At 37.1% G+C, this 13,386-nt stretch overlaps 1 protein-coding gene across 1 annotated transcript in view; it reads right to left on the reverse strand.

Moving 5' to 3' along the window:
* Nucleotides 1-1,876: 1,876 nt before the first annotated feature.
* The window catches only part of LOC121426040 (ubiquitin carboxyl-terminal hydrolase 40-like), a 48,419-nt gene continuing 36,909 nt past the window's right edge, over nucleotides 1,877-13,386 (reverse strand). The window contains exons 18-22 of the mRNA XM_041622172.1: nucleotides 12,590-12,848; nucleotides 11,553-11,618; nucleotides 5,878-6,094; nucleotides 4,978-5,106; nucleotides 1,877-3,322 (exon numbers count right to left, since the gene is read on the reverse strand). Of these exons, the coding sequence (XP_041478106.1) occupies nucleotides 3,116-3,322; nucleotides 4,978-5,106; nucleotides 5,878-6,094; nucleotides 11,553-11,618; nucleotides 12,590-12,848 (878 nt within the window). The 3' untranslated portion in view covers nucleotides 1,877-3,115. The remainder of the gene's footprint in view (nucleotides 3,323-4,977; nucleotides 5,107-5,877; nucleotides 6,095-11,552; nucleotides 11,619-12,589; nucleotides 12,849-13,386) is intronic.

Raw genomic sequence — 13,386 nt, forward strand, 5'->3', positions numbered from 1 at the left:
CAATATCTAAATGTCGATCATGACATCTAACAAATAAATAAGAATTTAAAGTGTTATAGACCTAGAAACATGTCATTTAACCTTGCCATATAAAATAATTACTGAAAAAAATAATTGTAAATAATAGTATGTAACAGTAATATCACTTTTATTATATTATTTTTACGTATCTGAAACAATTCGGTTAACTTTCAAGCCCTATTAACAGTCATATTTGTCAATCCCAGGCTGATCAATTTCATTATCCTGGACTTTCTCTCTCTATGTTTGTCTATGTCAGAATGTTTGTATGTATAAAATGTGCTTGTATCATGAGATGTCAATGCCAGTCTCTCTGGATATTATTAGGCTTATATGTATATTACTACCCCCTGTGCAGTAAGCATACATGCAAAACCACAGCAGTGAACAGCCTTCTTAACCCCTTGCCTACTGGAACCATGTGATCACTGTACAAAGCGCATGGGAATAAAATAATTCAGGAGTCAACTGCTTATAGAGGAAGGAAGGTAGGAAGAAATTTCCTTGAATCCTTGAGCATCTTGGTTCCGTTTCATGAAGACTTGTTATAAGAACAAATGAGGAGTTTCTATAACAAACTCGCTATCAGCCAATAAGATCAAAAGATTACAGTAGCTTTTAACTGTTACTACAAATTTGTTATTGTAACAAGTTTTATGGAACGGGCCCCTGATTGGGGAAGATATGCTAAAAGCGAGTTAATTATATGCAGGGCTTAGGAACATGCGCTGTAAAATTGCTGCATTATATAATTATTATCAAGAGTGAAATATCACTGTCACTGAATTAACAGGTTGTTTTGGGGAGATTTATTGGATATGGGTGCAGCTTTTGATTTAATGAGGCACGATACCCAAGGAACACTTCATCAACCAAATAGTCTGACTATTGTTATAAGCTACAGAAATCCTTGTATCTGATTGGCTCAGAGCATATTAGTAAGTGAAAATCACTGACTAATTATTTCAGAAAACATTCCCCAAATCTCTAAATGTTGCCAAGTAAAATGCTCTATAAAAGGAGATGAGGACACATAAACATTCCTGTACGTATATATTACAATGGACGATAAAACTGGTGTCTTAGAATCTGACCGAAGTGGGTATAGTACATTTCTGCAATACTTGTAACTTACAACTAACTTAAAGAGCTAAAAAAGCATATTCCCATGAGAGAAATCACCCAAGGCACTCTTATAGGGTTTTCATCATGCTCAGAGCATTTAACATGTTTAGACTATATTATCTCAATGCCAAGATAGTATTTAACCCATTGCACAACTTCAAAGACTTATAAATAAGAGATAATTCAAATGGCATCAAAGAATAGTTAACAAGACAGTAAATTCCACTTGACTCTATCACGGTTTACTGCCGTTCACAGCAGCAGAATGTAAACACGCTTTCATAATCAAATTGAGATGACAGTTACTGTTTTCAGCATCTTCTAATACTATGATAAGCAACAACAAAAATGCACAGAATAAGCCTACAGAAACACAAAAATTTTGTGATGTGCATTCATTTTACAGTATGATGTACACAAGATTAGAACTAGACATAATAACAAAATGGAAGTACAATGTACTGTGCCAAAATATAACATTATCTCCCTCCATGAATAATAAAAAAAGTTTGCATAATCAAGAATAGGATGGCATCGGGGTGACACAACATATGCTCCGGGCTTTACTTTGTCTAAGATATGGGCCCGTATTCTGAACTCTGGTTTTAATTAAACCCTGGTTTAAAGTTGTGGTTTAAGTATGGAGAGCCAATTGGGGCACAAATCATTATCAGTACATATCCAATTTATTAACTCATTTGTCACTCAAATTGTTCGTAATTGTCTGGGAATGATAACTGAGGTAATTTTCTTCATTATGAGAGCAAAATGAAAGATAATAGTTAACATAAGAAATATACCATATAAACAGAATCTTTGAATTATTGGCTCCCCAGAACTTTAGCACAGAGTTAGACCATGGTCTAAGTTAAACCCGACTTCAGAATAAGGGCCAGAGGGTTAGGGTTGCAATATGGTTTTCTGTTGGGTTTATGGTTAGGCTTAAGATAGGGTTCAGGGTTAAATCCAGGGTTGAAGTTGGTGATTCCATTAATGTGTGGAATTTCCAACAGAGCAATTTTCACCGGAGCAAATGGCATGGAACTGGCATTGTAAGCTACTAGTATGTGTTTTTCATTCCTTCTTCAACAGAGTGCCATCAAGGTACAGGTTGCAATGACATGCTGAACACCAAAGGAAGGCAGTCATACAGGTAGGTAACCATTGGAGTACTTCAATATTTTATCACATGCACAAGCAAACATGTATGGTAAACATTTCCTCGATCAGCCCTTTGCTCAGGGGCTACTTGAACATCAGGTGAACTATAGAAGTCTGCATGTGACTGCTTTTCTTTTTTTTTACAAATTGATAGAAAAGATAGTGAAAAGGAAACAATGTACAATCACATTTCCAATGCACTAACACTGTCTAGTACAAATGCGGGCCAAAAGAGTTACAAGTCTCAATTTAAATCTTTCTTTTAATTCCAATGAAAATCACACCCATTGCTTTGTATCAATGTGACTCGCATCACCTTGAGTTAAATATCAACTTTAAATTTTCAGTCCAATTTCTCGTTCCTATGCTCTCTCCTCTCACAATTCAAGTTGAACTGATATCATCTTCAAGTACGAACATGGCCAAAAAAGGATTTTTCTTTTCAGCCTCTATTCAAATTGTACCAATCGCTCTGTGTGGATGAGTTTTCTGTCTCCTGAAGTTACCATCTTCATCAATCCAATTTCTCCTTTCTTTGATCTCTACACAATTCAATTGCACTACTAGTAATATCATCTTGTACAAATATAGGCCTATAATGTTTGTTTTCAGTTTTGAGTTGCATATGAACAAGACTCCTAAAACCTGAAATTATCAACTAAAATTGTCAGTCCAATTTCTTTTTACTTTGATCTCTCTACTCATAGTTCAAATTGCACCAATACCGTCTAGTACAAACGCGGGTCCAAAAAGTTCTTTTAATCCCGACTTAAATCGTACCAAGTTCTGCATGTGATCAAGGCTCCTGTCACCTGAAGTTATCTACTTTAATCGTCAGTCCAACTTCTTGTTTCTTTGGTCTCTCCTTGTATTCTCCCCCACCCAGGGAAACGGCATTTCTTCTATCGCGTCGGTTCCTCTTCTTCTCTTCCTCTTCCTCTTGCTTTTTCTCCTTTACTCTATCATCTTCGATGGTGGTGAAGTCATCCTTCCTGAAAGGGTCATCTTTCAAATCCTAGGTTGGTGCATCAAGAGGAGGATAGGAATAAGAAAAGAGCATTAAGGGTGATTACTCAATGTTCAGGATTCAAAATTAAATAATTCAGCTGGTAATTCGAACATTTCAGAAAAATGCGGATCAAGTTTCAAACTCGATCTTCCAGGTACATTTTTTCCAAAATGCTGCGTGGCATCAGCACCAGGTCTCGCCGTAACTTTGATAGTAAAAAAAAATTCCTTTTATATTGGATTTATTTTGAAGATACCATCCTAAATTTTCAAGAAAATACGATTGTGAACTCTTAAGAAAATCACAGTTTTTTTATTTCATTTTAGAGTAATCTTTGGCGACTCCACTTCTTAAATCTGAACTGAGCCACTTGGTGCTCTGAAAAAATGGCGCAGATCTTGCAATTTTCAGACCGAAATTAAGATTTTCAGTGGAGATATTTTAGGTGAGTAACAGTTAGTGCCCGAGTGTATACACATATTGGCGCTAATGCAGTCTCATACCCTCCTGTATTCCAGTAATCAAATCAATAATTCAGCTGGTATTCGAACATAACATGCAATATTTGTACCATCGCACTTCTTTGTATCATGTTATTGTATGTTCTTTTTATTGGATCTATAGTATGAAAACATATTTCAGCCATGTAAATTATTATCAATTTACCATTTTCTACACTACATTGTACAGTACATGTACCAACCAAAATGCAACATTGCATGGCTGGACATGCATACATGTATTTGCTAATGGCACAGGACTGTTTAAAGTTATTGTTTAACTTTGTGAGCAGCCGATTTAAAAAATTCTCAAACCAAGATGAAACATATGTACAAGTGCATGTATCAGAACTAATAAACCCTGAAAACAACCATTATTGAGAATGAAAAGCTAAAACTACAAGGCAAACCCCGATTTTGTAAATAGGTGTCTTATAGATGCCTAAATAGTACACATAAGTGTATGGGATGAAATTAAGATGGTGTTTCCGGTCACTTTATATTTCAATTTTTGAAGCACTAAAAAATTATTTTCGAACACAATTTTTTCAGGGCTTCATTTTTGTAACATATCACAGACACAGGTGACAAGTGTGACCTTCTAGCTCAGATTTTTTAAAAGTCAAACCAATGTTAACCAATCACTTAATTGCAGATGTATACTTGGATCACCAAGGTTCCGGCATGCTTTTTTTGGGTTTTTTTGCTTGAATATAATCATTCCTTATTTTCATGGATCATCAAAGGAAAACATCCCTTATTCTTCATAGTATTCATACTTATGCTACATTGGGAGGCATTGTTGCAACATAAATAGTGCATACTCCCGTTCAGGCAATGGTTATAAGATTTTACATTCTGTGAAAGAGAGACGCTCTATTCAACTTGGCCATGCCTTGTTGAATAGAGCATCTTTCTTTCGCCTCATGCAAAATCTTGTACCATCACAATCATGACTATTTTTGTAAACTGTAAAAGACAAAAGGCCCTTTGCATAAAACTTTTTACCTGAGAAAACTCAGGTTGTTTTTACCAGAGTTTTTGCCGTGTTAAAGTCAATGGCAGAAATCAGTCTAACATCAGTTTTCAGTTTTTACCAGTTTTTCCAGGTAAAAAGTTTTATGCAACAGGCCCCAGATGGGATTGTCCAACTGGACTTACCACAACACCGAACAAATCTCCATCGTGTAGATTATACGGCGCTTGCTTCAAATTAATTGGTTTGTGAGTCTGGCCTTTGCCCTTTTTCCTTCCTCCACCTCCTCCTCTTCCTTTCCCGGTATCTGATACCTACAAAGAAAAGTTCATTGGGGTAAGCAAGTCCCAGAAGTGAATAAATGCACATTTTTTCTGTATCAATTAATAGGGATAAATTTTAAGTACAAGTTGCATTTGCACTGTGTGAGACGGCCTTTAAAAATAAGAGCACCCCTCTCCCCATGAAAAGCAACAACAAGAATAGATATCAACATTTTCAGAAATATTTGGAAATTTTGATCAGGGCACACCAAAAAATGAAAATACACATGTTAGCCATCATTCAAATAATTATTGACATGAGAGGAAGTGTACAATATCATATTAATAAATTATTTTTTCACTAGTCCATTATTGTATTTCAAAGATATAAATTTAAGGTCACATTATTATCTATATGTAGCAAACAATAGCTATGGGGACTGGACTTGACGGGATAAATAAAAATACTGAAAACTAAACCCCTCAGTCAAGTGTGGAATTATATATTGGAGCGTTGTGGCCCAGTGGATAAGTCTTCTGACTTTGAAACAGAGGGTCGCAGGTTCGAATCCCAGCCATGGCGTAATTTCCTTGAGCAAGAAATTTATCCACATTATGCTGCACTCGACACAGGTGAGGTGAATGGGTACCCGGCAGGATTAATTCCTTGAATGCATGAGCGCTGAAAGGCAGCTCGAGCTAAAGCTGGGGTAATAATAATAATGCGCCTCGGAATAGAATATTTCTAGATAGATGGCGCTATAAACAGTAAATGCCTATTATTGTTATATCTTCTTCATTAATATCATAAGAATCGGTCACCTTCTTATCTTCAGGGATTACAATCCAGTCCCCTTTCTTCATCAGGTGTTTGGCAAGAGCCACTCTCTCCACTGGAATCAACAAGCGATCGGCAATGGCTTGCCGGAGACTCATGGGGGCAGCAGACTTCCCAGCCTCCCAGACGAGTTCCTCAGCAGGTCCGTAGAGCCTGGTATCAGGTACTCTCTTTTGGAAAGCCAGGACGAACTCCGATGGTCTAGACATGAAGCAAAGCAGTGAAATGATCACAAGAAAATATTTGCAAATATTCTGTTGCAATGTTATAATTGATAGATCAATAAAGCTGGTGGGTGTTTCATAAAGCTGTTCGTAAGATACGAATGACTTTACGCACGACTGGTGATCCTTTCTTATGCTATATGATTGAGTTATGACTTAAGGTGGGTGTTTCATAAAGCTGTTCGTAAGTTAAGAGCGACTTTAAGAATGACTGGTGATCCTTTCTTGTACATGACGAAAATCTCTCGTTTGAGGGCTGTATACCCCATTTTTCCTTATCAACAAATATCTTCTCCCAGTAATACAAATCCTATTGCCCTCAAGAGATTAAATTTAAGTATAGAAACACCTGTTTCTTGACCTCGGTCCGCGAAGATAATTCACCCCAGCATCTACGGTCACAGCAGGGGGCCACACACGATGGATTGCAATGTGTGTAGTTCCGGCGAGCGCATGGCCATGGATGTATACACGCGTTGATAGAAAGTTTTTTCTTTCTTTCTTTCCTTCTTTCTTTCTTTCTTTCTTTCTCTCTCTCCCTTCCTTTCTTTTTTTCTTTCTTTCTTTCTCTCTCTCTTCCTTCCTTTCTTTCTTTCTTTCTTTCTTCCTTCCTTTCTTTCCTTCTTTCTCTCTGTCTGGCTGTCTAATTCTTTTCTTTCTAGACTTATTTTCTTCCTTCCTTTCTTTCCTTCTTTCTCTCTGTCTGGCTGTCTAATTCTTTTCTTTCTAGACTTATTTTCTTCATCCACCCCCTTTTGATCTACACCTCTAAAGAACGTGCATTTGCCAATCATATCTGTAGTAAGGCCTATGAATGTCCTTTTCTCAAAGCTGAGGTGTAGGCCTATACATAGAACATTAAAATACAAAGACCAGCATTATGAATCACAATGTTTGGATAGCATTTCAATGTTCTATTCACATCTATTCAGAACGTTTTCTAATTCACATGCGTTATTAGCAGGTGATCTTCTTTATCTCCCATTATTGTTCTTATTTTGTAGGCCTATAGCCTGTGTATACGGTAAACCTCCCTCTGAAATACCTTTCTTGGTTTCATGTTTTCTTTCAGATTTGTTTCCACCAAGGCGTGCCGGAACACTTTCAGTTTTTTTTTTTTTTTTTTTTTTTTTGGGGGGGGGGGCAAAATCCCGAAGGGGGCACAATATTTTTGAAAGCGTGAGATACGGAAGCGATCGAGCGGGAGAGGGTGTGGTTGAGGGTGTAAAAATTGAGTGTAAAAGTTGCGTTTCTAAGAGCATTCAAAAATAAATTTCTTGAGAATTAAACAGTCTTGGGGTTCTTTTTGATCCTGTTTCCTCCCTTCTGACCCAGACTGGTGTTTCTTCATGATCAGGGTCGCAGTTCCAGCAAATTACGAGCCTTATTGCAAACTCTATTGTTTTAAACCAATGTAATATAGGCCTTTTAAAGACTTTAAGATGACAAACATGCATGACCGTATGCATCCGGGGGCCACCGATCGAGAGGGCAAAATTCACCCAAAGTGTGCACGAAATCTTTCAATTTTATTCTAGAAAATGCAAAAGCTCCCCCATCACCATGGGCGGAAATCCCAGGGGGACAGGGGGGACGCGTCCCCCTACCATTTTGGAAAGGGGTACATAATATCAAATGTCCCCCTACTATTTGTGCTCTTTTATTATGGAAAAAATACATAATTTCAAATCGAAATTATATCCTCGAATTTCGAAATATATATAAACAGATAGTTTTTGTTAAGAACTTGGTTAGGAAAAGAAAAGGCATACCGGCCCAACTATTCTCCAACTCTCATCTAGCCCTTTATACCAGCCAAAGAGTGATGACATTGATGACATCGATGGCCATTGTCAATTTCATAACTAATAAAAATGATGAAAAAAGAAAATCGCCTCTGAATTTAGTGCATAGACGGTTAGACGAGAATGTTCCATACCCAGTAAAATCATACCTTTGTTAATCCAATTCACTTTCCCTTTATTCCAAATTTACTTGGAATATACTGAGAATATTTTCATTGTTTGCGTACTCAGTATAAAGAATAGTTTTCATGAGTTATGATTAATCCTTCACAATGAACTTTAACTATGCTTTATCCCCCAAATTTGTTTTTAAACACTCTATTAACGAGACTTATACTCCATTTTTACACAAAATTCCTGCCGTGGGAGGGGTCATCATAGGTAGATCAAGGGGCGAAGCGGCGGAAGGTGAGGCGAAAAATAAGAAGAAAGATAGGACCGGGAAGAAAGTTGAATGATGGAAGGGAGGTGAATAATTGGGAAAAAAGAAAACTTTCAGGACATGTTATAAAAATAATAAAATCGCTTGCGCTTTGCATAAATACACAGCCATCTTTTTATTTCAAAACGTGCTTGATTTTTTTTCACTTTTTTGGATCAAAATATATAAAATCAAATCATTTATCTAAGAAGATATCCATCTTTTTCATAATTTGTAGGTTTAGATATTAAAGAAAATTAGCTTGCCATTCGGTTTTAGTCTGAAATGTATTCATTAAAAGGTTAAACGTTATCACACTGTAATAAGATGGAAAAGGGGCTTTTCAAAGGTATGTTTCACAGAGGAACTGTTCGTCAAAAGACGCCAGGCTTACTATGATAATGTCATTGCTCCGTCAGGGGCAAAATTGTTCATTTTTGACAATAGAAATGACAATTTTTGGGCATAAAAGTGCCTTCATCGTATACTTTTGTCCTTTAATTATTTAAAAATTTATCATTTTTCTACTTTCAGGGGGGCACATTGGGGGGGGCAAAATCTCGTTTTGCCCCCCAAAAAATTTATTTGGGGGGGGGGGCAAGTGCCCCCTGCCCCCCTCGCTTCCGGCGCCCTTGTTAAAGATATATAGAGAGAAATAGAGATGGGGTGGAAATTCCACCCCATCTCTATTTCTCTCTCTCTCTTTCTCCCGACAAAAAGGACAGGGCGCTAATTTTAATCACCTCATATTAGCAGAATGATAAATTTTGAACTAGAAAATAAAACAGACATTTATCACAATCAAATATGGGCATGTTCAAATGGGTCGCTTGATCAAAGATAAAAAAGGACACTGCAAAGGAACTTTCACTATGAAAAGGGGGCTAAGGGGGGGGGGCAAAAAAACAACTTTTTTTAAAGTGATTATTCAACAAGATGTACTTGAGGAAGGGGAACATATTAAAAATGGGCACTGAAGGGATCGGGGTTCAACGGGCACGCGGTTTTGTAAACTAAGACACGTGATCGATCTTTCCAACACTCCATCTTCCCAACTCATCAATCGCCTGAACTCGCTCTCCAACGATGAACATTTTGACTTACAAAAAAATTAGCACAACATATCTAAGTTAGACATTTAATGGTGGAAACTAAAAGTATAAACGACCCAAAACAAACGGTGGAATGGATGCAGCGCACATGGGCAGTTTACCGGAGAACCACGTATGGTGCAATAATACGTTTGCGATTAAAAAATAGTTACAGGCATAGTTTGTATTTAAATTATGAATAAGACTTTGGGGTAAAAAAAAAATAATGATTTCATATTTTTGTGCATATCAGCAGCATGATTATTATACTTTGTATGTTGGTATGCCATTACTTCTATTTTTCGAACGTTAAGACTGTATCATTGCGCGAGTGAACCCATTTTCTTGCTGGACGGACAGAAACTATGCATGCATCGCGGTCCTTGCATGCTAAGCATACCGTAATTTTTATTCGCTTACTTTCCTTATTTCAAGGTCGATTTTCTTCGTTCGAAATTGAAAATGGACTAGTATTGGATGTCTGAATGTAATATGCCTTTGAAAACGTGATTAATATCGAATACAATAATTTCATTCCGAAGATCCTTCTACAGGCAGACAAGTCTTACGTAATAGCACAGCGTTGTTTATCATTTCGTCCTTGGCTCAACGCTCATTTAGCTGGCCCGTGGTGGTGAAATCGAGACAAGGGGATTACCTGGCCAAGATGGGTTTATCGGGGTTGGAAAAGTTTCCAAACGCGAATCGGGGTATAAAACCGCAGTTTGCAGTCCGAAGTGAGGTCGAGAATCAAACGGGACATTTTCGTAATGGTATATGATATATTCATTGGCGACGGTTTAGCGCGTAAGAAAGGATCACCAATCATTCTTAAAGTTGCTCTTAACTTACGAACAGCTTTATGAAACGGCCCCCAGAACATGTTCCAGTTGTTCGTAACTTTACGAGCAGCTTTTTCAAACACCCACCAGATTACATTCCTTGTTTCAAGGAGCAGATTAGCAATCAATTGCAAGACACATATGATTGATTTAGGAACCAAAATTTAGACTTGCAATTGATCGCAACCTTTTTGCAATATATAGAAGAGACAGATACTGCTTTTTTTTAATTATTAGGTTTGGAATCCAGCTGTCATGAATTGTTTGTTGCTATGACAGGCAATACTCTATGAGTTTCATATCAGTGGGTTCCAAACTCACTAAAAATGATCTTTACCTGCTCAGATTTTTTTTCAAATGGTACCTAATAACTAGAGATGCCCGGCAGGTCGCGCAGCCGAGCACATGTACATGTATCCCTCAAACCCACCGTGTCATCCGTCATTGCGATATATAGAGTTCACATAGAAATTTGACCAAAAAATACAATTATCATGGCAACAATGACTCTAGCATGCAGGTCTCTCAAGCCCATCTACCATCCAAGTCTGGTTGAAAAGTGACTTACAGTTGCAGAGTTAGGTATCATAGGAGAGAGTCTTGCATGTAAACTTTTATGTTGACCTCGAAATGACCTTTGACTTTACCATGTGACCTCTGACTGCAGCATAACAAGCAGGCCCCCCAAGTCCATCTACCATCCAAGTTTGGTTGAAAAGTGACTTACGGTTGAGGAGTTAGGTGTCAAAAGAGAGTCTTGCATGTAAACTTTAATGTTGACCTGAAAATGACCTTTGACCTTACCAAGTGACCTCCGACTGCAGCATAAGATGCAGGTACCCCTATCCATCTACCATCCAAGTTTGGCTGAAAAGTAACTTACGGTTGCAGAGTTAGGTGTCATAAGAGAGTCTTGCATGTAAACTTTAGCGTTGACCTGAAAATGACCTTTGACCTTTGCAAGCGCTAAGGTATTTGCAACGCATAATTGCAGAACATCCCATAGGCACTTCTGATAAAGGCACAAATATTATAATCATTGTATGGCAAATTCCATCAAGTATGCAAATGTAAACACCTATTTGTGGGACATTCCTAAAATCATTTATCTATGCTTTCTAGTTCCTTTTTTAATTGTGTAATACCATCAACTTATCATTGCTCGACTAGTTCGTGAAGTAAGGTAAAAATTAAGCAAAATGGGGATGAAAGTAAAAAGGTTGACTTATTTTAAGGAATGGCCCATATTTTTTTTCATCAGACTTTTGAGACCTACCTGAGATTTTCTTCTTCTTGAAGGATCTGAACAGCTATGTGTGATGAGGTATTGACCTTGGCATACCTAAACATGAACAGAAAATAGAGAAAAACCAATAAATTACAAATTCATTTCCACATTTTACTTTAAGCTACAGTACACTGTCTTATCAAATTTGGGGCACCATGTAAGGTATTAAATCTCAGAGCATTTCATGAACGGACTTGTCAGATGTTTTATCGAATAAAGTCTGTTTTATTTGTTGGGATGGTAACCATACAAACAATCATGCACCTTTACTTCTCAATTGAAAATCACATTAAGCTGTCAGATTTGACACCATATCTGGCAAATAATGAATTAAAAGCAAGTCGACTCTGGGCTGGAATTTCTAAGATCCAACAGGTCTTTAATGCCAGTCCACACTCGAAGACTCGAAGCCTGTTTTGTAAAAAATTTACTGTATCATCATTTTCATTACTTTGTTTTGTTCTTTCTTGCCATTATGTATTTCTTATTTACCTGTATATACAGTGTATGCTATTTTTTATCAAGCGAAATAATATGAATTGAAATGTTATTTCATGATTGCTAATAAGAAAACCTGGGAACAATTTAGCTTGTGTGAAAACAGAAATATCAAGTGATGTATAATTGCTACATGTACATCATCATAACACTGGAAAGTATAACGTATATCTTAAAATGTGCATATGCCCCTGGAACACAATGATTACGAACTGGTTCTCTCTTATGCACCTGAATAAAGAATTGTGTTTTTAAAAAATCTGGGTCCCGTAACACACAGGTTAGCGATTGATCGTATGCTTGATTTCTACCATCGATTGTACATTGTAGTCTATGGAATCCGTCGTAGAAAAATGTTCTATGATCATTGCTAAGTTTTGTGTTTCGGGCCCCTGAAGCATGTTTGCGAACCCAAAGAGAAATGAGAAGAGACCACTTGTCACACGAGGAAGATTCTGTGTTACAATACAGAGGTTATATCATAAAATATCTAAAACTGCTTAGAATTAAAATGAATAATATATTACTTGAGACTTTGGTTGTGATCTCTCAACACTCTTCCCAGCCTCCCATCTTCCAGCAGCCGAAGACGCAGGAACTCTACCGTCGGCACGACGACCTGGCTCATGGCGGGCAGGGTCATGACCTGATTCTTGAGGTCACCGACTGTCGCATTGTGGGATATCTCAATCTCTCCGAGGAGCTCGTTCTGATTGGGCGGAGGCTCTAATGACTGTTGGATGTCGTGGTTGGGACTGTTGACACTGGTTAAGCTATTCAGGATGTCTGCAAAGAATTGTCAATGTGAATGTGAACGCAATCAATGTATATTGTATGCATGATGAAACTACATGTAGCTGGTATTTATCTATGTGAATCATAATACCAATATTCAACATGGTATGGTAGTAGATCGTATTACCAAACACTTTTCATGAATTTGATCATATCAAACACATTATTCTAATAAAATTCACCAAACTTTCACCATAAATAAACAAATACCTACAAAATATAAATATGCAGAAATTTTGCCGAATTTGTTTTTCATTTTTACGACATCAGCTTCCAATCGGACCTCTCTTCGCAAGTGAAATATTTTGGTCACTTGAAAAAGGTATCGTATTACCGAACGTGTGTTTTTTATGGGAAAAGTTGGGTAAACAACAAAGTCACTGATGAGCTATTTTGACCATATTTCATCGTTTTGAGGATATAAAGACTTCAAAATTTTGTTTTTGATAATTTTTCATCATTTTTCTATTCAAATTCCCTTTGAAAGGATGTTGCAAAGGTTTGAGCGTATTTGATTATTTTCTGACGC

The sequence above is a fragment of the Lytechinus variegatus genome, chromosome 13 (assembly GCF_018143015.1).
Source record: "Lytechinus variegatus isolate NC3 chromosome 13, Lvar_3.0, whole genome shotgun sequence".
Classification (NCBI taxonomy): domain Eukaryota; kingdom Metazoa; phylum Echinodermata; class Echinoidea; order Temnopleuroida; family Toxopneustidae; genus Lytechinus; species Lytechinus variegatus.